Source organism: Pygocentrus nattereri, chromosome 14, assembly GCF_015220715.1.
Source record: "Pygocentrus nattereri isolate fPygNat1 chromosome 14, fPygNat1.pri, whole genome shotgun sequence".
NCBI lineage: Eukaryota > Metazoa > Chordata > Actinopteri > Characiformes > Serrasalmidae > Pygocentrus > Pygocentrus nattereri.
In genome coordinates, this window is record NC_051224.1 from 23214997 (window position 1) to 23240000 (window position 25004).

A 25004-nucleotide genomic window follows, 5' to 3' on the forward strand; every position below is an offset into this window, starting at 1 on the left:
AAAACATATTAAACGCTGCGTTCATGGCCCAGTTTATTAATTTCTTACTTTATTTATTTAACTGTTGTATAAAAGCAATAGAACACTTGAGGAGAGTGTTGTCACTATAACGTCACGGCTGTGATGATCTACGGCGACCAAATGACAGTCGTGATGATATTTCGTGATAACACACTCCCTCTCATCTTCTACTGCTTAATTGTTCATTTGTTGATTATAGGGCAACTATGGATGAAGCTTGGTTCTCCAATGCTATTGAAAATGTAAGGTCATGTACCAAGGTCATGCCTTTTTTTCCATGACTGCCTGCTCCCGTCGGGTTGTGCGAAAAGGTGCTAAACTGGTCTTTGTTTCGGTGCCAACATGTAAACACAAGATTAGGTTGCTTTACTGTTACTGATAATGAGAGCTTAGCTGAGCTGTGCTGTTTCTCTAGGCCAGACGTGGCAACTCAAACAATAAGAAGAGCCATTTTGTCCTTTCAATGAAAATCAAACCACCTTGAGAGCCGCAATATTTCATATCCATTTTACCATCTGAGCTTTAAATATGTCTCAATATATGCTGATGTTCTAGGATAGGCTAAAAAATATCAACAAAAACAGAGACTCACTTTGCTCTTCTTTAAGCTTCAGCTCAGCTATAACCGCTTTCCTCACATCTCCAGCAGGAAACGTTTCCACAGTCTGAATAGCTTATACAGTTTGGACTGACCCCACAAGGTACTTTACAATGTTGTATTTTACAGCGTTCATCAAGAAGAATATAGAAATTATTTGATGTTATCTTCCTTTGACTTGAGATTCAATCTCATTTAATGAGAATTAAATTAGAACCATAATAGGATTTATCTGCACTATGTCATTAATTTTATATTATTGAAAACAGTGATTCTAAGCTTTAAAACACTAGTGTACACGTCAATCTCTGACCTACAGTTGTGAGCAAAAGTTTATTCACCCCAACTTGAATCTTATGCATAATTACTGTTTATTTTCTGAATTTGACGTATTTGTAAAAACAAAATGTTGCATGTGCAAAATCTGTGCACATTTTATATTTTATATATATGTTAAACCCATGTAACTCAAATCAGTAGAAATTGTTTTTGATTATTAAAAGGTTTCTGATTCTTAAACATGACTTGCAACAGGGCCGGGTGACCAGGGTCTTTTCTGTGGGGAGTTTGCATGTTCTCCCCGTGTCTGTGTGGGCTTCCTCTCACAGTCCAAAGACCCTTAGTCAGGCTAATTGGACGTGGTAAGTTGCCCCTAGGTGTGCGTGAATGTGTCTGTCTGTGATGGACTGGCGACTGTTGGGATAGGCTCCAGCACCCCCCAGAAGGAGAAGCGGCTTAGAAGGTGTGTGTGTGTGTGTGTGTGTGTTAACAAGTCGGCTGGTAATAGAACAAACGTGGGCGCTCCCTGGGACACATGCCCTATTAATGAAACACATGAATAACTACCTAAAATCAATTCATAAATAAAAAAAAAATGAAGTGTTTACTTTGCCAGAGACATCGACTCATCTCGGTACGTCTCTGACCGAAGGTCATGGAAGGTCAGCTTCATTGGGACTGTGATGGAATTGATAGTTGCCTGAACAATGATGGTTGCAGGACAGTGAAGGATGGAGCATTTACATGCTGATTTGTGGACGAGGCGGTGGGGGCCGGGGGTGGGTGGGGGGGTGGTTGGGTATTGGCTGGTGGGGGAGGGGAGTTTGAAGGTAATAAATAGTCTGAAGTCTTTCATGTTGCCGGCAGGTTTTCTCATGCATTTCCTCCTCCTGCCATAAAGTCTTTGAATTCCTAACAGCCTCCCCACGGCCCCCCTCCATCCCAGCATGCACTGCGGTGAGGCTCTCATCCCGACTGCCAGAAGCTCAACAGACTGAGAACTTTCGCTAATTTGCTTCAGTCAAAGTTTCCTCTCGCTCTCCGGTGCTCAGACTGCTGTTTGAATAGATACTCGTGATGTTCTTACACAGTTTAGCTCACACGTCTCCATACGCAGCATTGTCTGTGATTTATATATGATATAAATATGATTTAGAGCCTTGAAGAACGTCAGAGACGTTCCTTCACTTTCAAGAGGTTAATCTGTTACTACAGAGAGCACGTATTCTTTTATTTTTCTGCTTTAAAAGAGCTGTTATGTTTGTGCACTCACCAAAAAAAGCCTCTATATAGTACCAAGAAAAGGTTCTATAACTTAGAACAATAGCTGAACCCTGTTTAGTCCTGAAAGGAACCCTCTGTACTGCACTCTTAGCAAGAAAAGATTTTGTGTAGCATCAAGAAAAGGTCCTGTGAATGGTAACAAAGCTGGAACCCTTTTTGGAACTATCCAAAAGAACCCACTGTACTGTTTTTGCTGCACTGTTAGCAAGAAAAGATTCTGTGTAGCACCAACAAAAGTTCCTGTGAAGAAAATGTCCTGCACCTAGCAACAACTGCAGAACCCTCTAGAAAAATAGCAGAATCCTCTTTAGCATTGAAAAGAACCCTCGGTGCTGCACTCTTAGCAACAAAAGGTTCTGGGCAGCACCAAGATCCTGTGGCTGGTAACAATATTAGAATGCTTTGTGGAACTATCTAGAACCTTTTGTAGTGTTTTTGCTATAGTCTTACCCAAAAGGGTGCTATGTTCTAACAAGAAAGTGGCCTGTGCCTGGTAACAATTGCAGAACCTTCTTAAGTACTATCTAGAAACTTTTGTAATATTTTTGTGACATTATGAGTGAAAATGGGTTCTATATAGTACCAAGATAACTATTTGTTTGTTGTAATAACATAACCTATTTTTGCTACACTCCTAGCAACAATGGTTCTATGTAGTACTAAGAAATGGTTATGACTTGTAGCAATAGCTGGTACTATCTAGAGCCTAATGTTTTTGCTACAGTGTTACCTAAAGGTTCTGTATAGTAACAAGAATATGTCTGCTTGATTAAAGGGTTCTTTGCATTGTGAAAGGGTTCTTCAGATTAAAAGAAAATGTGCTTTAGATGGTTCTATATAGAACCTTTTTGAAAAGGGTTCTTCTATTATTACAAGCATGATGTTGTAATAATAGAAGAACACCATATACAAAACATTCTCCATCAATCTGAAGAAGCCTTTCACCATACAAAGAACCCTTTAATGATGCAAAGTGAGTTTTCATGGTTCTATATAGAACCATTTTCTTTACTAAAGAACCCTTGAAGAACCAGCATTTTTAAGTATTACAGTACAAATGCTTCAACATTTTCAACATTAAATGGAGCTAAACTGGAGCTTCTGTACAGAGCCAAAAAACAGGCCATATTTAGTTCTTCAAAGAACCCTTTTTAAAAGGTTCTTCAAAGAACTCTACACATTCACTGAACCATATAACATTGTTTGAGCAGTTGTAACGTAATTAGAATGGCAAAAGTAAAAAACTGTGCAAAGGACCATCTAAGCACTCAAATTGTTCTTTGAGCTGCCATGGTTCTATATATAACAATTGATTTTACTAAAGAACCCCAGAAGAACCCTCCCTGTCTTTTAGAAGGTGAATAATAGTGGTATTAATGAGATAATGTTTATATTGCTGTTGTCTGAAGAAAACCTTGTATCTCTGAAATTATGACTTTACAGGAGAAGGAAAAAACCTACTTTACTTTTGATGTAAGTCAATGGAACCAGACGTCTTTCCAAGTAATTTTGGGTCATTTCTTCTGGGGCATTCATCATGAAATTTCCACATGATGTAAAGGGTAACAGTTATTCTCAAACTATGTAAAAAACAGGAAAATGACAAAAGTGGAGATATGAGATTTTCTTCTGACAGCAATGTGTGTGTTTATGTGCTGTTATACTGGCTTGCTGGTCCTCTTTGGCCTTGTCCACGGATTCTGTTGCCGTTCGGTTCTTTTTGTCCTGGATGTTGTGAACAGAGTGAGCTTTCGTTTGTGAGCTCAGAGTAACGTGCGAGGGTTCCGTCTGTGGGCCGCTGCTCTGCGGTCGTTCTCTCTGCTGTGGTGGTTTTATTGCAGTGCTGTTGGCGCATCGCATCCCTCCGTTGTCCTCGTCTATTCAAGGTCACTGAGTGTAGCACAGTGCTGAAGTTCACTCAGTTCAGGCTTATTGAGTGCTGTTCTGTGATTATGATAGTACAAACGAAAGGAGGCAGTTTACACACCAAATTTACTCCAGAATTCAGACACAAGCATCATTTCCACTTGAATAAAACACATTACACCACAAAATAAAGGTGCTGTAAGTGGGTTCTTTGGAGCGATGCCAAAGCAGAACCAGAAGGTTTGGAGCAGAGGTCACTAATCGGTGGGCCGCGAGTCCAGACCCAGGCGCTGTCCAATGCGGACCTGGACCTAAAACTGATAAACTATGGAGAAGTTTTCATTTCGACCAGGTGGTCCTATTTCAATCGGCGTATCATTTCTAGTCATTATGGTACCGGTTTAGCGGCTGGAGGCTCACAGACCAATCGCGTGCATTGTAAAAATCACACGTGACTTGAGTGAATGACGCACACACAGGGGAAGGACGAGGCGAGGAACAGCAGTCAGAGAAGAAAGTGAGTCAGAGGGAAGTTATTTCACATGGTTTTATCTAAAAAGGGAAAAATGATGGTGAATGTTGTTGAAATTTTGACTGAATTGTACTTTATTTGATTTGATCCAGTTGTTGACTGTATAAGATGTTGATCTGCCTACTAGGCTACTTCAGTAAACAGTACATTTACATTTACATTGCACTGAATCGTGATGCAAGTTAGACATTATGATGCTCCAGATCTTTGCTTGAGGAAATTTTCTTTAACTGGGCCTTACTGCATTTTAATTGAAGACCTTGCATCTCATTTACAAAAGTGGTTCACAGAAGAACCACTCTTACTTCCTCTGGCCGGTACATGCGGCAGTTGTAATACATGCAGAATGTGGTTTGTTATTGTCTTGCTGGAATAATCAGGACCCCCCTGAAAAAGATGTCATCTGGATGGCAGCATATGTCGCCAAAACATATATATCATTCAGCTTTAATGGTGCCTTCACAAATGTGCTTATTACCCAGGCCATTCACCCTATACAATCATGAATACTGGCTTTGAAATGTGCACTGATAACAAGCTGAGTGGTCTTTAGCCCAGAGGACTATCCCATTTGTGGATGCAGTGATGAACTGTGTTCACAGTCAGTGGTTTTCAGAAGTGTTTCTGAGCTCATGCAGTGATTTCCACTACAGAATCATGTCTGTTTTTAATGCAGTGCTGCCTGAGGGTCCAAAAATCACAACCAGCAAATACTGCTTTTTAGCCTTTAACCTTACAGACAGAGATTTCTCCAGATTCCCTGAATCTTTTAATGTTATTATGTACTGTAGATGATGAAAAGCAAACGTTCTTTGCCATTTTATGTTGAGAAACGTTTTTCTTGAATTGTTTCACTATTTGATTGTGCAGTCTTTCACAGAGTGGTGAACCCCTCCTCAGCTTTACTCCTGAAACACTCCGCCTCTTTGAGAAGCACTTTTTATACCCAAACATGTTATTGACCTGTCGTCAATTAACCATCGGATGTTTTTTTTAGCATTACACCAGCCTTTTGTTGCCCCCGTCCCAACTTTTTTGGAACGTGTTGTTGGCATCAAATTCAAAATGGTCAACATTTTTTGATCAAAAAAGATTAAAGTTTCTCAGTTTCAACATTTGATACGTTGTCTTCGTACTGTTTTCACATTTTTCGTACGATTTGCACATCAGTGCACTTTTCTGCAGATGGGATTGTAAATCACAGAACCTCTTTGAACCTGTTGAAAGAACCTCAGAGCGTGTGAAGATTAGAGGTTTACGTCCAAGCCATTTAAGAAGCGACATTGTTGAGAGACAGAGTGGCGCTGATGTATTTTGTCCATGTGAAAATGAAAGTAAATTCAATGCGTCTCTTTTTTTCAGCAGATCTTTTCCGTTATTTATCTGCCGCTGATGCTAATCACTCTGGCCGACCCTTTCTAAGCACCTCTCACCCTCCGTGTGGAGTCGGTTAAGTGGTTTGTGTGGATTTATATGAAACTCGAATGTGATCATTAGTCTGAAAGCGTGTGTCGCTGACCGTATCCATCAGAGGTGCCACTTCACGGGGGGAGAGTCGGATCAGGACGGATTAAAAAGGCACCCGTCCGTTAATGAACGTGTATTTATTGGCCGAGCTGCCTTTTGTGCACGGGCTAATATTTTATAGGGCGAGGAAAAAATCAATACCCCTCCTATTGCATGTCAAGGACAAAAATGTGAGCGCTGAGGGCGGAAAATAAGGAGAGGCTAATACGTCGCTGCTCTGATGGATGGAGCTATCAGGGCTTGGCAGCAGCCTTGGAGTGGAGAGCTGACGGATGCTGCCGGCCGTAGCCGGACTGACTATTCATTGTCTTGTTATGAACGTGGCTCTAAAACGACGGTATGTCGGCTCTCCATCAGATTCAGCACCCGAATCCTGACTTAAATGGTTCTTTGAACGTTTGTAGTGTTTTTGCTACACTCTTAGCAAAAAAGGGTCTGTTTAGCACCAAAATAATGAGCGCAGAACCCTTTTTGTTGCTATAGAGAACCTTTTGTAGTGTTTTTGCCACATTACTTGTTCTATGCAGAACCTATGTGCCACAGTAGTCTGAAAGGTTGTATATAGAACAAGAAAAAGGTTTGTGATTCATAACAAGAGCAGAAGCTTTTTGGGTACTATAGAGAACATCTTGTAGAACATTCTTGCCACACTAGTCTAAAAAGTTGTACATAGAACAAATAAAAGGTTCTGTGATTTGTAACAACAGTGGATCTTTGTTGGGTACAATAGAGAACCTTGTGTAATGCTTTTGCTACACTCTTAGCAAATAAGGTTCTGTTTAGCACCAAAATAGTGAGCTGTAATGACAGCGGAACCCTTTTTGTTGCTATAGAGAACTGTTCATTGTGTTTTTGCCACACTACTTGTATATAGAACAGGTTAAGGGTTTGTGTCTTATAACAACAGTGGAACCCTTTTGGGTGCTACAGAGAACCTTTTGTACTGTTTTTTTATACACAGACTTTTTGCTACACCATCTGCAAAAACGGTTCTACATAACACCAGGAAGAGGTTCTATGACTTGGAACAACAGAAGAACACTTTTTCGGGACTTTGCAGAACCCATTTTAGAAGAGTCTTAAACGAACTACACTCTTACAATAAATGCTGTCTCAAGGGTTCTTTGGTGAAGACAAAGTTCTATATAGGAATATGAACACTCAAAGAACCGTTTGCATGCTTAAATGGTTCTATGCATGTGTTGTATGTGGTTCTATACAGCACCAAAAAGGGTTCTTCTATTGTTACAAGCTTAACATCATACAAAATAGCAGAACTATTTTTGGTGCTGTATAGAACCCTTTTCAAAAAGGTTCTATATAGAACCCTATAGAACCCATTCTCAATCTGTCTGAAGGGCATTTCGCTATGCAAAGAACCCTTTAGACATTCAGATGGCTCTTTGAGTGCTCATGGTTCTATATAGAACCATACAGACCCTTGAAGAACCATCTTTTTTTAATTTAAGCGTATGTCTTTGCTTAACTGAACAAATAAACAAACGAACAAATAAATAAATAAATAAATAGTTAAAGAAAACGGTGATGATGAAAGAGTGAAAGAGCTGAAGATTTGAAGATGCTAAAGAAATGAATACAAATGCATTAAAATATTAGTTAAATACATGGAACTGCTTTGAATCCACGGGTATTAGATATTTATATTATTTCAGAATTAATAAACGATCTTCTCACTGGTTCAATTTTCTCAATGTTTTATATTTTCTAGCTTTATTAACATCGTTTTATCAGCATAAAATGTTTTATTTATCAACATAGTAAGTTTTCTTTCTTCTGGCCAAAACTGGTGATGTCATTTCTTTGATGTCATTTATTTAAATGATGGACACGTTTAAATGGCATGAACTCAGTGCGTCACTCTGTCCAGTGTGCTGTCCAACAGGTGACCGAACACCTGTTGGCGAAGAAACCGGCTCTTTCCTGAAAGACGTTCTGCGAGAAACGTGACGTTCCTGAAAAAGGTCTGTCTCTTTTCCTCATGGCGTCTGTGATATTAAGCTGCGCAGACAGTTTCACTTTTGCTTTTCCTCTTGAACTCCCACTTTGAGGTTCTCCAAACGGGTTCCGCCAGCAGCTTTCGTTACAAACAGAAACGACAAACACGTTTCTGTAGCGGCTCTCCAGCTTCAGCCGGCAGACATAAACACGAAGACGACGAGCTTCCACTTGTGTTTGTGTCTCATTTAAAGTGAACTGTTTCCATATAAACTCAGTACATTCTCTGCCCTTCAACTGATACCATAATTTGTTATTGTATTAGAGTTTATTTGGATATTTTAATAAACGTCTTTATCTATTAAAATTGTGTTTTTGTTGCTCGATCCTTTACTGCTTACACAGGATTTCATGTTCTTCCACGTTTCGTTGCAAACCACGCTCTTAAAAAAGGGTTCTTTAATACAAAATGGTTCTATTTAGAACCATAAGTTCTGTATAGCACCATTTGCATGCTTAAATGCTTCTATGCATGGCAAAAGTGTTCTTCAAACTGATGAAGAATGTATATGGTTCTATCTGGAACCCATGCTTCTTTTTAGAACCATGAGGTCTATATAGAACCAATAGCATGCCTAAGTGGTTGTTTGCATGGTGAAATTGTACTTCAGACTGAAGGAGAATGTGTTGTATGTGAGTCTATCTGGAACCCATGGTTCTATTTAGAATAATGAGTTCTATGTAGAACAATGTGCATGCTTAAACAGTTCTTTCCATAATAGAAGGCCTCTTCAGACTGATGGAGAATGTGTTGTATATGGGTCTGTATGGAACCTTTATGAAAATGCTTATATATATATATTAGAGCACCAAAATGGTTATTCTGTTGGTACAAGCTTGACAGTGTAGAACCACAGAATGTAGAACCATACACAGCACAAGCTCCATCAATCTGACAATGCAACAAAACATTTAAGCATGTAAATGGTTCTGCGGGTTCTAAATAGAACCATTGCCTTTAGTGAGAAACCCTTGAAGAGCCATCTTTTAGGAGTGTTTATATGTGAAAAAAGAGGGGAAAAAAGCAAAAATAAATCCCAATTCGAAAAAATCGAGCCAATGAGAAACGAGGGAAGGCGACATGGGCGTGGTTTGATGTACAGAAGACGGGCTTGTCTGTGAAGCGGGCGTGGTTTTGTGTGGAGGAGGCGGGGCGTCGCTCGCAGCTGCTGCCTCTCGTCAGTCGGTCTGCGCTGTGTGGGATTTTCGGCTGGGAAGAAAAAGCGAGCGGAGGACGGAGTAGCCGGCGCGTTTTCCTCAACTTAGTCCGTCCAGGATTGGGAACGAAGACGACGAAAAAGAGGAGGAAGTTTATTTTGTTTTCAGCGGAAAAAGAGGACGAACTTCTTCTGCGGTAGCGTTACAGCCTGGCTGGTGGAGAAGAGGGATTAACGTTCACATTAGCAGCGTTAGCCTCACTGCTGAAACGGTCGGTGTGGAAGCCTCCGGTTTGGGCTTTTAAAATGATTTACAGACATGAAACGTTTACGGATTTCATCTTAAAAACCTCCTCGATGTCCTGACGGACTTTGTTAACCGTTTGAACTGCTGCTAAATGTCTTTTTCTAAGCTGTTTTGGCTAAAACAGTTCAGTTTTCTAGACTCTTCTGGTTAGCGCCTCCACTTTGTTTTGTTGTGCTGCACTTTTTCCACCTATTTTCTTAAATTGAACGGCGTTCGTGTGAATTTTAGAACCGAATTCCTTCGATTTTGCACACATTTAATCATTTTAGTACGTGTAATATCGATTATGCAACGCCAATGAGCCAAGTTGTTGCACTGAGAGACTGTTTGAGTTTGGGAGGCTTACAATCTACACATACTCTCACCTATTAGCAGACTATACACAGTTCCTGACCTTCTCAGGCTTGTTTGGTCATTTTCCCCTGCTAAAATCTGCAAGTATCTCCTTTCACGTTGATATATCTGCATTTTCGAGCCTGCTGAGACTTCCTTCTTCACTCTTGATGGTGTGGAGCCTGCTGTTGGATCCATATAGGACATATTAGGACGCATTTCTCTCTGGGGATTTTTCTCCATTTCTTTTGCACCATGTATGAAAGTATGGATGTGGTGGGGCTCACGGCCAGCCCGAACCCCTTTCTAGCCATGGATTACTACCAGCAAAGCCGGGCTTGTTTGGTTCCTGAGAAGGGCCTGGTGGCTGGAGGACATCGAGGATTCACTGCCTCCATTAGATCACAGCACTGGAGTGGATCTTCTCATTGTAGGTTCACTTTTTGCCTTTCTTCTTCACTTTCTCAAGCTGCATTGCTCAATTTGCACCTTTTTGCTCCTCTGTTGCACTTTCCCAAGCTTTTTTACCAACCTATCAAATTTGAGACCACTCTAGGCCAATACTACTAAGAAATATAAATGCAACAAATTTTGTGTAGTTTCACACAGTGATGCACGAAATCAAGTTAAACTGGACTGATTTTGGTGGCTTTATGATGAAAGATGTCCGCAATATGTTCTGAAAAGCATATTATATTGTCAGATATTTTATAGCAATAATGATCAATACTGTCAGGTTGCCCAGCCCTACTTCACTACCAACTTTGAGACCACTGTAGTCCAGAGAGACTCAAATCCAGACGTACACCTTGGGAGTAGAGGTGGGCCATATGGCAAAAAAAAAAAATTATTACGATAGTTCAGGACATTTATCACAGTACATGATAAGAACCAGTAGTACTGCTTTTAATAAATACTACCATGGACAATAAATGCAACAAATTTTGTTAAACTCAACTAGTTTTAGTGTCTGTATAATGAAAGATAACCACAATTAGTATTGTTAACATTGTATTGATATTGCTATTGGACTGATTTTGGTGGCTTTATAGTGAAAGATATCCACAATATGTTCAGAAAAGCATATTGCATTGTCAGATATTTTATCGCAGTAATGATAAATACTGTCAGGTCGCCCAGCCCTACTTCACTACCAAATTTGAGACCACTGTAGTCCAGAGAGATTCAAATCCAGAGGGTTGACCACTAACAGTTATGCTTGCTCTTTCATTCATCTTATCTAAGTCTACAGGATTTGACGTCCATATTTGTGTAGCTGTGCCGCACAGCTACACAAATAAAAGCTTAAAATAAAAGGTAATAAAAGCGTTGTTTGATCTAGAACGTATTATGTCTGTACTCAATAACCCTGGCTGGGTTTTTATTACATTGACGTCCTTGAAACATCTGGACAGTTGGACTTCTGATAACCTTCATTGCCTGTATGTTTGCAGTAGGAATGGGAAAAATATGCGGATTGGCTGGAAACTGGATTGAGAACCTTTTGGTTTAATCAACAGCTTCGTTTGTGATCCACAGGGGTGTAGATAGTTGGGGGTCGGGACAGAGCGTCATTGGCCTCAGTGATACAGCGGTTGGCTCAGCACTAGTGATAACGGTGTATATACAGGTTCTAACTTTTCTACCAAGAGAAGAAGATGGACATATGTTTGCTCTAGTTGTCTTGTTTTTCAGCAGTATGTTTTGGTCTGCAGTGGCTGGCTCCATTTGTATTGGATCTCTGGCTTGTGTTTTGTCTTGTTTGTGGACTTTTGACCTCATTAGCTAGTTAGACCTCCCTAGAAATAGGTCTCCACTTTATGGACAAAATACCAGCACTGTAAGAGTATTGCAACATATTCTCAGACATGTCTCAAGCTCACTGGTGAATCAGTAATGTGACGCAGTTAAAGATTAGCCTGCGTCATTTCGACCAAGATAAGTTCCTTCTGTTGAGTCATGTGAAGGTCTTGGAACATCTCAATACCCGTAGACAGAATACAACCCTACAATTGGCCCACACTTCATTTGCATATGGCTAAAAATCATCACAATAACAACTAATAAATGCTGCATTTTGTGCAGGCCTGCTTGGAAGAAAGCCAGTTTACAACACAGCATGATCTTATCCCCTCAAAACTTTTTGGGCTTTGCTCTTTGTCTGTTTGCTCTGAAGGGATCATAGCAACGGACACTCTAAAGATGAACCTGTCTGCGCCTGTGCTAATAAAATTGGACTTTTCTATATAAAATTGCACAGTTTTGTGAACACGAACAAGACAGAAAGCACAACTACAGAAAGAGCACTTACTATTTTGTTTTTCTCTGTGAATTTTATAGCCTACTGTTCAAAACAGTCCGCTCCCATTAAATGACCTACAGTACAGGTAACTAACAGGTAAGAGCTTGAATGCTATCAGCAATGAAATTAAGCTAGAAACAGTGCTTCGCAACATGGATGCTGTCTTTTTATGCACAGTGCATTTTTTTTATATATATCATGGATCTGATGCTCAAAATTTGGCTAAAACCTGAAAAAAAAACATTATACTGTCATACACACTTAAAAGAAAACGCTCTTGTATGGAAACATGATCGTTTAAAGCAACCTTTGCGTGCATAAATGCTTCTTTGCATGGTGAAATGGTCCTTCAGATTATTGGAGAATGTGAAAAGGGTTCTCTGTAGCCACAAAAAAAGTTGTATTGTTACAAGCTTGACTTTTAACACAATAGCATTCTCCGTCGGTCTGAAGATTGGTTGGTATAGCGTAGTGGGTAACATCTCTGCCTTCCACACTGCAGGCTAGAGTTCAGTCCCTGCTTTGGCAAAACACCCTACACTATGCCAGTAAGACTCCTTGGGCAAGACTCCTAACACTACCTAATGCCTACCTGTGTAAAAGTAATCAAATTGTAATTCACTCTGGATAAGAGCGTCTGCCAAATAATGTAAATGAAGAACCATTTAACCATGCAAAGAATCACTTTAGCATTTTTTGCATGCACATGGTTCTATAGAGAACCATTAAAGAGCACTTGAAGAACCGTCTTTTATAAGAGTGTAGATCGCTCAGCACTAATTGGTAGATCATTCGATTGCTAATTATTGCCTGACTGACGTTGGTTGGCCAATGTAGATGAGCCTCAGTTTAAGCAGTATTGGAGAATATTTGCTGATCAGATGGCAAAAATTGGCAGCTTTAGAAGTAAAATGTTCAAACCTGAGGAAGAAACTGAGGTGAGAGATATGGCCAAAAAATATCACCATACTTCAAGATGTTTTCATGATACACTGCATCACAGTATTCAGTTTTCTGAGGTTCGGTAAGTTGGAATGGAACAAACATTTGAACATCTACTAATAAAAACAGTGCAGTAGTTTTATTATTCAACTCCAATTGAAACGCATTAATTATACACTCTCCATAATTGAGCATGCATTTGGTCAGTGTTCTTTAAAGATATAAACAGAGTCGTTCAGAGTGGTTTGGTGTGAAACGCTGCGTTCTAGAGAAGCTTACAGAGTCAGAATTGCTCACAGTGGTGGTGATAGGAACCAGACAGCCACCTCTAAAATCTCCCTCACAGAAAGTTACTACATGAAATGGTTATGAATTCACTGCCTGATGACTGAGGCACGTTTTTCTGATCGTTTTTGCCTATTTTAAAATGTATTCATGGTGGAGGGATACATGCAGGGTGCTGTGAGGCAAAATAGTCCCAGAAGAAAATGTATTATTTCAAACTTTCCACTATTTTCCATCATCTACATTCCATATAAACACTCAGAAGACACATGGAGGTTCACTGGTGGTTTTGCTAGTAAATAAAATGCCTATATTTGTGTTGTAGTCATGGCACCCCCTGGTTCCTATCACCACCACTGTAAAGACATCTGAACCATTTCATGCCAAGCCACTCAGTCACTATGTTTACATCACAAACACTGATAAAATTTTTGGAATTCTTTAAGTAATTTATCACAATGCCGATATATAGTTATATTGTCCACCCCAAGTTTAAATGTAAAATATTATCGTCTGATGCTGCTTATCTGCATTTCTAGTAAGTTTACACCACAGATATTAATGATTGGTATTAAAAATGTAATCAATAGTGTCAGATTATAGGGTATCGCTGTAGGAGATCTACGCTGGTGTGGACGCTGAGCAAGTGCTGAGCAGCTCTGGATGTGTTCCAGCAGAAAGCGCTTTATTTGGGTCCGTGTGGTCACAGGGTTTGGTATGCGCTCGGTAGACGAGCGTGACATTTCAGGAGGCCGAGATCTGCCCGGAAACACGGCGGCCCGGTCAGCGGCGATTGTTTGGACGTGTCAACATGGGTAAGCTGGTGTAAGCCTGTTTGAGGGGTGATTTGTTCTGCAGGCCGCCGTCCTTTTCTTAACGGAGAGCGCTGCCCCGCCACACCAGCTAAAGCATTCACCCCAGCCCCCACCGTCCGAGACAGAGGGGGAGTTGGAGAGGTCAGTGAGACTGCTCGGAGGGCTGAGTTTACTCAGGCTCACTCAGAGCCATGAGGAAATTAGGATGGTGGGAAATGGATTACTCACAGATCAGACCTATCTGCCGCTGGATCTCAGCTGCGTTCTGAGAAATGAGGGCTGGGCCTGGTTCCCGTCCCAGCTGTAGGTTACTTTGGGCCAGATAGCGAGCAGCATGGCGGTAACACGTTTGCTCATTCATAAACAAGGATTACCGGCGTGTTTTGCTGTTGTGCAAAGAATAACTACTTGAACCAAAACCGTCTGCTGCTAGAAGACCATCAGATCAGCGCTGAACTTGCAGCCTGTTTGACGAATCTTGTCTGTGGAAAGCAGGTTTAGCCTGAAATATTAATAATTAAGGAGTAATTTGACTTGTTTACTTGTTTGGGTTGATTTTAGTTGGGTTAAAGTTTTCATTTACAATGGATTTTGCTAAAGAATTCAATGTTCATGAGCCAAAGTGACATTTTTACTAACGAAAATGAATTTCTGTCGTGCAAAATCAAACGTTGCTAGTTGATTTTTGACCGCTTGGCTTCCTGTAGTAATAATTTCATTGCATCAGTTCATGTTTACACTTAATCTGTGTTTATAAAAATTCTTAGAGTAATTCTAATGAACTAGAAAAATGAGAAATTAAATCTTGCATATTAAAATATAATTCCTACAAGCTGCATTTTAAGATACTGTAATTGGATTTTTGCTCCATTATTTTATTATTTTTTTTTTTTGTATTATGGGCATAACTTCCTGATAAAGAAGCTTTGTTCCTTGATTACATGTTTAAAGTATATTTAATAGTTTAATATAATTACATACTTTTTGATGTTGGCATATAACTATTAATTAAAGTGTGTGTGTGTGTGTATATAATGTTATGTACGTACAAACAAAATATAATTTTTGAAATATTTTTTTGTGGGTTTACATTGTGCATAAATTTGCTGATGAATGGACAAAAAGAAATGACACAGAATGACATGGGAAAACATTCTGGTTCCATTGACTTAAAACAATTTTCTTTTAGTGTTGTTTCTTTCTCTTACAAAGTTATGAGAAACAAGGTTTACAACAGTGATTTACTATTTATGTTCATATATATATATATATATATATATATATATATATATATATATATAATATATATAATGTGTGTGTATGTATGTATGTATGTATGTATGTGTATATGTGTGTGTGTGTGTGTATGTATGTGTATATATATATATATATATATATATATATATATATATATATATATATATATATATATATATGTGTATATATATGTGTATATATATATATATATATATATATATATATGTGTATATATATATATATATATATATATATATATATATATATATATATATATATATATATATATATATATATATATAATGAGAGAGAGAGAGAGAGAGAGAGATAATTTTACACACTTACACTCACCAGCCACCTTATTAGGTGCTAGTAAAAGGTTGGACCCCCTTTTGCCTTCAGAACTGTCCTAATTCTTTGTGGCATACTTTCAGCATCTATGATGCGAATCTCCTGTTCCACCACATCCCAAATGTGCTCTATTGGATTGAGATCTGGTGACTGTGGAGGCCCCTGGAGCACAGTGAACTCATTGCCCTGTTCAAGGAACCGGTTTGAGATATGAGCTTTGTGACATGGTGCATTATCCTGCTGGAAGTAGCCATCAGAAGATGGGTGCACTGTGAAGGTATGACGCGCAAAAAAAAGTGCTCCATATTTTTTAGGGGCAGTTGTTGGCTGGATGTTAGAGGACCAGCCCTGTGACTGGAAGGTTGCTGGTTCGATTCCCTTGGCTGACCGTCTATGACTGAACTGCCCTTGAGCAAGGTACCTAACCCCCAATTGCCCCCCGGGCGCTCTGGATAGGGCTGCCCACTGCTCCTGGCAAGTGTGCTCACTGCCCCCTAGTGTGTGTGTTCACTAGTGTGCATGTATGTGGGTGTTTCACTGCACGGATGGGTTAAATGCAGAAGTCCAATTTCACAGTGTGTACACACAGTGACAAATGGTAAATTCTATTCTATTCTGTGGTCATAAAGGGATGGACATGGTTAGCAACAATACTCAGGTAGGCTGCGGCATTTAAACAATGCTCAGTTGGTACTAAGGGGCCCAAAGTGTGCCAAGAAATTATACCCCACACCATTACACCACCACCACCAGCCTGAACCATTCATACAACGCAGGATGGATCCACGCTTTCATGTTGTTTATGCCAAATTCTGACCCCACCATCTGAATGTCACAGCTGAAATCAAAACTCGTCAGACCAGGCAACATTTTTCTAATCTTCTATCATCCAATTTCGGTGAGCCGTGCAGATTGTAGTCTCAGCTTCCTGTTCTTAGCTGACACGAGTGCCACCCAGTGTGGTCTTCTACTGCTGTAGCCCGTCTTCAAGGTTCCATGTGTTGTGCGTTCAGAGACGGTATTCTTCATTCCTTTGTTGTAACATATGGATATTCCACCCAACTGCCACTCACTGGATATTTTCTCTTTTCTGACCATTCTCTGTAAACCCTAGAGATGGTTGTGCGTGAAAATCCCAGTAGATCAGCAGTTTCTGAAATACTCAGACCAGCCCGTCTGGCACCAACAACCACGCCACGTTCAAAGTCACTTAAATCCCCTTTCTTCCCCGTTCTGATGCTCGGTCTGCACTTCAGCAAGTTGTCTTGACCACCTATACATGCCTAAATACATTGAGTTGCAGCCATGTGATTGTGGTGTGTGTGTGTGTGTGTGTGTGTGTGTGTGTGTGTGTGTGTGTGTGTGTGTGTGTGTGTGTGTGTGTGTGTGTGTGTGTGTGTGTATGTATGAGAAAACTTTCACTGTGTAAATAGTGGCACTTTAAAATGAATGAAAAGATGTTTTCCGTGCAAAGGTTTCAGGCATCGTAGGAAAATTTGCTTTGAGGAAGCTGTTCATCTGACTATTGTTTCTTTATTTGCTTAGAAAACCACTAATATTAGATTCAGATAATGTTAATACAGCATGTGCAGAATGTTTATTTAACCATTTCCAGGCCCCAAAGCTCAGAATTAGCTGTGGTTTGACTAATCAATACTTAATTACTTTGGCTGTGATGGTTGACGGCATCCAGAAAAATCCTCTTGCTTTTGTTGATTAGCATTTAGTCTAATGGTACGTGGTATTTTGCACAGATCTCTTTTTGATAATCCAGTCGCTGTCCTTCTTCTCCATACAAATCGTCCTCTCCTTTTCTGCAGCCCCACGTCATGATTGTATGTCTTTTTAATGGTCCTTTTGGCCTTCGAGTGCATGCGTTCGTTCTGCGTGGTCATCAGGGACAGATTGGGCCTCCTTTTCACAAGGTCCTGCTACCTCTCCACTCCGGATCTCAGGAGGCATCAATCATGGCCTGTTTGAAAAGCTCTCCATCACTCTGAAGGCTGCCGGGGCTGCTGGAGTGACAGCAGGCAGACTGATCTCTCCGCGCTCCTCCATCATCCCCCCCATCTCCCGTGAGACCGCCGCGTCACGTCACGGGCCCCTCCGCGCTAACAAATATTTATATATAGGCAGAAAAAATGGATTATGGAAATGGGAGGATGTGAATGAGTGGTTTGAGGTTGTGTTTGTGAAGCTGTGAACGCAGCAGCGCTGCATATCGGGCTTATTGGGTTATTTATAGGCGAGAATATGGCAGGATTATCAGTATGGAGACGTTTCGTTTTGTGTGTTTTGAGGATTATCTGCTAGAACACAACACTATGTACATGTGTTTGTGGTTATAGATACACAATGTAATAAATTGTTTTAGAGGAACCAAACATGCTTTTGGTGGCTGTTTGTGTGACATTCTGTAGTTTTGCTGACTTTGTTATTGTTCTGGAATCAGATGTATCTAGTCTTTTGACTGGTACCTTTGCATATTGTTGCCATGGGAACAAAACCTTGCTTCTTAGAAATGGTAACTTTACAGACCGAGACAAAAAGAAATTTTGAAACTTTAATGTACTTTGAAGAATCTTTATGGCCAAAGAAAAGGTTTAATCATGATTTTATTCTTCTGATCAATGTTGTCATTTATGTGCAGTGTTTTTCTGTGAATTAATTTCCAGGCTTGTGAATTAATATCCGGTTTTTCTAGCATGAAGTTTGAACGCTGAGTGCACCACACCACCACATCACAACAGTAGCTGGATTGTTGTGATGTCACAAATACAAGGGTGTTTGGTTGCTTCTGATTGGTTGTACTTATCTACATCTTCCAATTAAAACTTGTTAAAATAACGTTGTTAATAAGGTTGCAATAAAAATTGCAGTTTTTACGATTTGAAAATTGCAATGTTGATATAAGACACTCTTTCAGCTCTACTTCCAGGACCCCCTATAGTGAGAGATTCCAGTTTAAAGACTAGAAAATTCCCCTTCGGATGATGTATCCTGAAGGTGGGAGGAGCTACAGGTGTTTTAGAGTGGATACTTGAGGGTAGGCTCTTTTTCTCGCTAGCTGGCTAATGAAACATCTCAGAAGGGGATTTATCTTGAAGGTGGGAGGATCTTTTGATCACTCTGTGTTTTGGTGTGCTGCTTTTTTCCTGCTAGCTGGCTAAAGCAGCAAACTAGATTGCTAATATTATAGCTAGTAAGCTGAATATCACATCATGCTAATGAAGATCATGTATTCATTAGCCTCTACATCAGTGGCTTCACTGTGGATCAGGATTGTTTTGCTGTTTGAGGGATTCCCATCGGTCGTATTATGCACGCGCGAATTCTGTCAGACTGGTGAGGCTGAGGGATGCAGTGCTACTGGTCTGTTAATCAGCAGTGTTCTCAGATAGTGGAGAGCTGGCATGTACACCTGATGATGGGTGTGATTTTCGAAGTGAAAATGAGTGAACACATTCTTTATATAGCACACACTTTTGTACAATTTAATACACAGCTGCTGTTTATCTGCTAAATTTAACATTTTGGGGGGGGGGGAGGAATCTTAAAATATGACCTGTGCAAAGGTATGGCACATTTAATAAAGAAACAGGAATAGTTTATTTATAAATTAGCAGAAAAGGCCACATTTAAGTGTGTAGCATGTAGAGGGTGTTTTAAAGGGCCATATCCTACATTACTTCCTCTTATTTGTGTGACGAAGTACTGAAAGCAGTCTTAATACATATTTCTATACAATCTCTGCTTATGCCTCAGAATTAAACGCACTGTATTTGAGACTTACATGTAAATAAACTGTTTTAGGATGGGCTGAGCCTTTAAAAAAAAAAAAAAAAAAAAAAAAAAACAGTCCCAGTTGAAATACTGAACACACACACACACACACACACACACACACACACACACACACACATATATATATATATATATATATATATATATATATATATATATATATATATATATATATATATATATATATATATATATATATATATATAATTTATTTGTGTGTACACATGTATGTATCTCTGCTGTCGGGAAACAAAATTATGCCCATTTTTGTTGTTTTCTAGTTTTGGACATAATTTAAAACGCCTGTTGTCCTGTACATTGGTGTAAATTTCATGATGAATGGACCGAAAGAAACGACCCAAAACGACTTGGGGGAAAAAAATGGCTGGTCCCATTCACTTACATTAAAATTGAAGCATGTTTTTTCCTTCTCCTGTAAAGTTACCATTTTGGAGATACAAGGTTTTGTTCCAACAGCAGCGATATACTGCATATGTGTATAAATACTCACACAATGTAGAAGAGCGTGTTTCAGAAAGCTGTTGCAGCATTGTGCCTAAATGCTAACATGCTACCACTGTAAGCAGCAGTGAAGCAATTTGGCCTCGAATGCTCTCCTGGTGCCTCTAATGGATCTACAGCATGGCCGGTATTTACTGGGGCCCCTTGATGAGTTTCATGTGGAGCTTCAAGTGAGGAAGTCCCAACTAAAGGAAGAACATGTGTCGTTTTATGGCTTCCCCTGAACAGCGACGTGCTGGAGGGAACAATAGTGGCGGTGTGGTGGCGCTGGGGAAGAGGCTGCAGTCACACAAAACACAGAGGAGAGGAGAGGAGCGGCATGGAAAGAGGAGGAAGGAAACGGGGACGGGCCGCAGCTCTCTCCAGCTTTCTTCTCCGCTCCAGACGGCGTGGCAAGCCTGACCGGAGAGTGGGACTGGTAGCTCGCTAGCTGCTGTGTGCCAGCGGCTCGTCTCGCTGTGGTTTTGGCCGAGCGAGCCGCGTGTTTATTTCTCTTAACCTTAAATACAGAGCAGGACTCGTGCACATGCTGGGCCGGCCGGCTCTCTGGCGGGACGCACACCCCACATCTGTGCTCCGGGGAACATGGAAGGGCTGAGGATACACAAATGTAAGCAGCTGGTGGTGCACCATGTGCTCCTGTGGTCTTGGAGCTCGATACTTCGTTTCAAGGAACAACTGAAAAAATAAAATTCATCTTTTTTTTTTTTTTTTTTTTTTCCTCTCCACTTCGCCTCAAATGCCATTGCGCTTGCTATGAGAAGTATGCGTCTTTAAAGGGCCCAGATCATGGAAAACTGAGTTTTCCTCATTTTTTTGGTAAAGCAAGCATTTGATATAGCAAAGGAATGTTTAAAACTGAGGTGTAAGTGAATGTACGGTCCATATAAACTAAACTGCACAAGCAGCCTGTTTTGAATTCACTGTCTTGTGCAAACAGTTGTTTTCACATAAAATCGTGCAGCAGTTTAGTCCCGCCCATTCACGCTGAAGTTATAAGGAGTGTTTCCACTTGAACGGCTTTTTAAAAAAAGGTACAACGCAAGGCAGCCAATCAGAACAGAGATCATTTTAAAGGCACAGCAACAAAAATACCATGAGAACTTGTATGTATATAAAACATTACGAGCACCTCCTTGTTTCTGCACTCACGGTCCATTTTATCAGCTCCACTTACTGTATAGCTGCACTTTGTAGTTCTACAGTTACAGACTGTAGTCCATCTGTTTCTCTGATACTTTGTTAGCCCCCTTTTACCCTGTTCTTCAGTGGTCAGGACCCCCATGGACCCTCACAGAGCAGGTACTATTTGGGGGGTGGATCATTCTCAGCACTGCAGTAACACTGATGTGCTGTAAAGTTAGCATGTTGGAGGTTTCTACAATTGTTTATGCACTCTTAAACACACAGTTAGCACAGTGCTAATTGATGTACAGAAGCTGCTATTGCTTCTCAGCTAAATTTCAAGCCAAACCGTCACTTTATCTCACCGTTTTTGTCTCTTTTGAAAGTGAGCTTGATGGACGACCCAGAGTCCTGTAATGTGGACGCTAAGGATGGTTTAATGTGCCAGAACCAAATCAACACAGGAATTTTGGGGCCCCCCTCCACCACCACAAGCAGTGCAGCGCACGAACACGTGTTAAACGCCTCGTCTCAGCATGTTGGTCTTGGAGAACTTTGAGGGAATTCTCCAACGATTATCTTTCCCTCAGCGGCTCAGCGGTAGAGCTGAGGCAAACAGTTGAAGTGGAATGATCGGTGGGCTAAATTGACGAAGGATTTCAACCAGGCTCGCGTGCAAATAGTGCTCTGAAGTGTGCAGCAGCCTTCAAGAAACAGATCAGTGAAACATTAAGACAAGACGTGCGATTTAGAATAGGCAGTTTTGGGTAACCAGACAGTTTGTTTTCCATTTTGGCAGATCGGTGTTGTGGTTTGTGTGCAGTAAGGTGAGAGTGCTCTCGATGTGATTATACATGATTCATTGTGCTCAGTAGCCAATTTACCTCTTACTTTATGTAGTGTTTTGATTCAAGTCAGGATTTAGCCTGTTTGGCTGTAAAAATAATTTGTCTTTATTAATTCTCCATGCCTTATTTGGGGTGAGGAGGGGGGGGGGTGTCAGATCAGTACTGAAATATTTTTTTTTTTATTTTACTTATTTATTTATTTTGGGATCCCAATTCCTGCAGGTGTTTACATTTGACCAATACTTCAGCAAATGCAGAGGAGCTGCACTGTTAGAAATAAAATGTACCTGAATAGAACCTTTTCGTTCATTAAGGTACAAACAGTGTAAATGTTCCCTCAGAGGTACAGCAGTGGTTTTAAGGTCTGATTGTGAACCTTAAATAAGTTTTTCCAGGTGAAAAGTTTGTACTTGTACCTTTTCATAACCAAATGTTTTAAAACAGAACAGTAAAATAAAAGCCTGGAGGCGAGACGGGGTGTGCAGAGTCAGTACAGCTTAGAAGATATCATTTCAGTGGGTTATGGTTCAGTTATGTTCCCTGACTAAAGGTACTGAGATGTACCCTTGAGGGAACCACCCCAGTGACTTCTGAGAGTGTAGAAGGTTAGGTTATTCATAAAATGAAGAAATAGTGATATTACATTTTTAATCATGAATAAAATGATTAAAAATGCACTTTGTTACCCAGATATCGGCCTACAGTTCTCATATCGGCGGTGCAGCCCTACTTATTTGGTTGTTTTTTTTTTTTTTTTTTTTGTGTATTTTTGCTTGAGCTATATGGAAAAAGTGCATTGCATAGCTAAAACCTAACAGGAACTTGAGTTTGAAGCCGGAATTCTGTCAGTACCGTTGGCCATTATTATGTGTGAGATATATATTTGACATTTCTACTCAATGCAGTTTGAGCAAGGTGTGTTCCGATGTAGGCATTTTGTCCATTAGCGCCGTGCTAACAACACGTTAGCCTCGTAGATCCAGCACAAAAACCAAAGAAGCCTCATTTGGGATGAGGAAGGACCAGACTGCTCCTTTAAACCCGTCGCAGTGCTTTGTGTTGCACTGCCGCTTCAGGCTGAGCATTAGTAGCAGCTCTATGATCAAGGTGTGGAGTAACACTGGTGTCAAGACTAGAGGGGATGATTTCACAACTCCTGGCACTCCTCCAGACATGAAGCACAGCCCTCCAGTACTAATGGCTGTCGCGCGCTTTAATGTGCTGCTCTGGAGAACCAGCACCGAAACCACAGGCTTCTGTTACAACCACGCAGAACACTGTGTTCCTCAAACGTTCCTCAACCACAAGGAACCTCGAAACCCAGAAGCATTTAAAGCATCGTGCCTTTTGTCTCAGCCTTTCTGAGCTCAGTAATCCATAACGTCCTTCTCATCTGCAGCTCCTCGGCCTACCCCTCTCTCCCTCTCTCGTAGAAGTGCTATTTGCGTAGCGCTAAGGCGGATTTAGAAGGCGTCGTGCCCAAATGCGCTGACAGATTCTGTTGCTAAGGCTAAAGCTGCCTAAGCCACTCCGCCCCACTGCCTGGGATGCTCTTGGACTCCGGAGCGATTAACTTGGTTACAGATGGGCAAACCTGCATCTGTTTTACTTGGAAGTGGAGTGCGATGGTCATGTCTGGACGGGCGCTGAAACCAGGAGAAGAGAGCTAATTCGGTCATTATGTGGTGTTTGTTTAAATTGAAAGGTTCCTTAATAGCTCTCTGCTTGGATGCTATTGTTTTAGAAAGTCCTGATAACCTGATAATTGGTGTTTAAAATTAACATAGTGTGGAGTTTTTTAAACCCTTAAATGGATCTGACATCAGGCTTGTATTCCTCACTCTTGGTTTGCATTGTTTTCCATGTAACTGCTGAATAATAAGCCGTAGTATTAGTGACAACACAGATCTCACACCAGGTATTGAGTTGTTATGGGCCTTGTTTGGCTACTCTGAGCATGCGGACGAGTAAATGGTAGCGTTAAACGGCTTCTGGACGCACTGTAAACAGTGGCTGATACTGCCCGAATTCAGACCTGCTTTCCTAACACGCCAGTAATTCAACTAAATAGCCTCACGTGAGTTTCCACTACATCAGGTTTAAAAATGTTCAACTTCTCACGAACCGTCATCATGTCACATTTAATGAGGTAACCAATCAAAAAAGAGTAGAACTGAGCTGTGGAGTGAAAACAGGCTGTACAGCAGGACACATTTGTGATTAAAAATGCTCCCATACAAATATTCATTCACTGCAGTGTTTAAAATCCTGGAGATGGTCATCACAGAAGTTTGTTTAAACACCCCGAGAAACTTCTCTCCACTGTAACTCTGTTATCAGTATCAGAAAACTGTTTGTGGAGGTAGCCAACACTGGGGGCGCTATGCCTTTAGCTGTTTTATGTAAAAAGTGCTCTGTAATGCTCTGTAATGTTTATCCTCCCTCATTTACCATAAAAGAATGAACAGTCACACAGATGCAACTGAAGCTGGATTCATCAATTAATTGAATGGCAGTCATCATTACTATCAGCCTGTGTAACGTTCCTCGTCTGATCTGCACTGTGTGGTTGTGGTTGGTAATAGAGCATGGTCTTATGTTCCGTGGGGAATGGGGGAGGTTTCCCCGGCAAAAAAAAAAAACTTTAGTGGGTAAAGCACTTAAAATCTCAGACAGAGTGGGGGTGGGGGTGCGTCTCGTGTGTTGCCTGCCGTAAAACGTGGAGGAAAAGGGGGCAAGAAAGAGAAACCAGGGGCAGCCATAAACCTGGGCTGTAAAACGGAGGGAGGGCCTAGGGGCTAAAACCTGTTCTGGCGGGAGGCCAAGGGGCACC

General features: G+C 40.6%; 1 protein-coding gene across 3 annotated transcripts in view; it reads left to right on the top strand.

Annotated features, from left to right (window-relative positions):
• Positions 1-25004, top strand: part of rarab (retinoic acid receptor, alpha b) — a 205870-nt gene that overhangs the window by 134877 nt on the left and 45989 nt on the right. The window contains exon 1 of one of the 3 annotated variants that reach the window (XM_017710396.2): positions 9284-10350. The exons of the other annotated variants lie outside the window; for them this stretch is intronic. Within the exon in view, the coding sequence (XP_017565885.1) occupies positions 10176-10350 (175 nt within the window). The 5' untranslated portion in view covers positions 9284-10175. Of the gene's footprint in view, positions 1-9283; positions 10351-25004 lie in introns of those variants that run through there. 3 annotated transcript variants of the gene reach the window in all.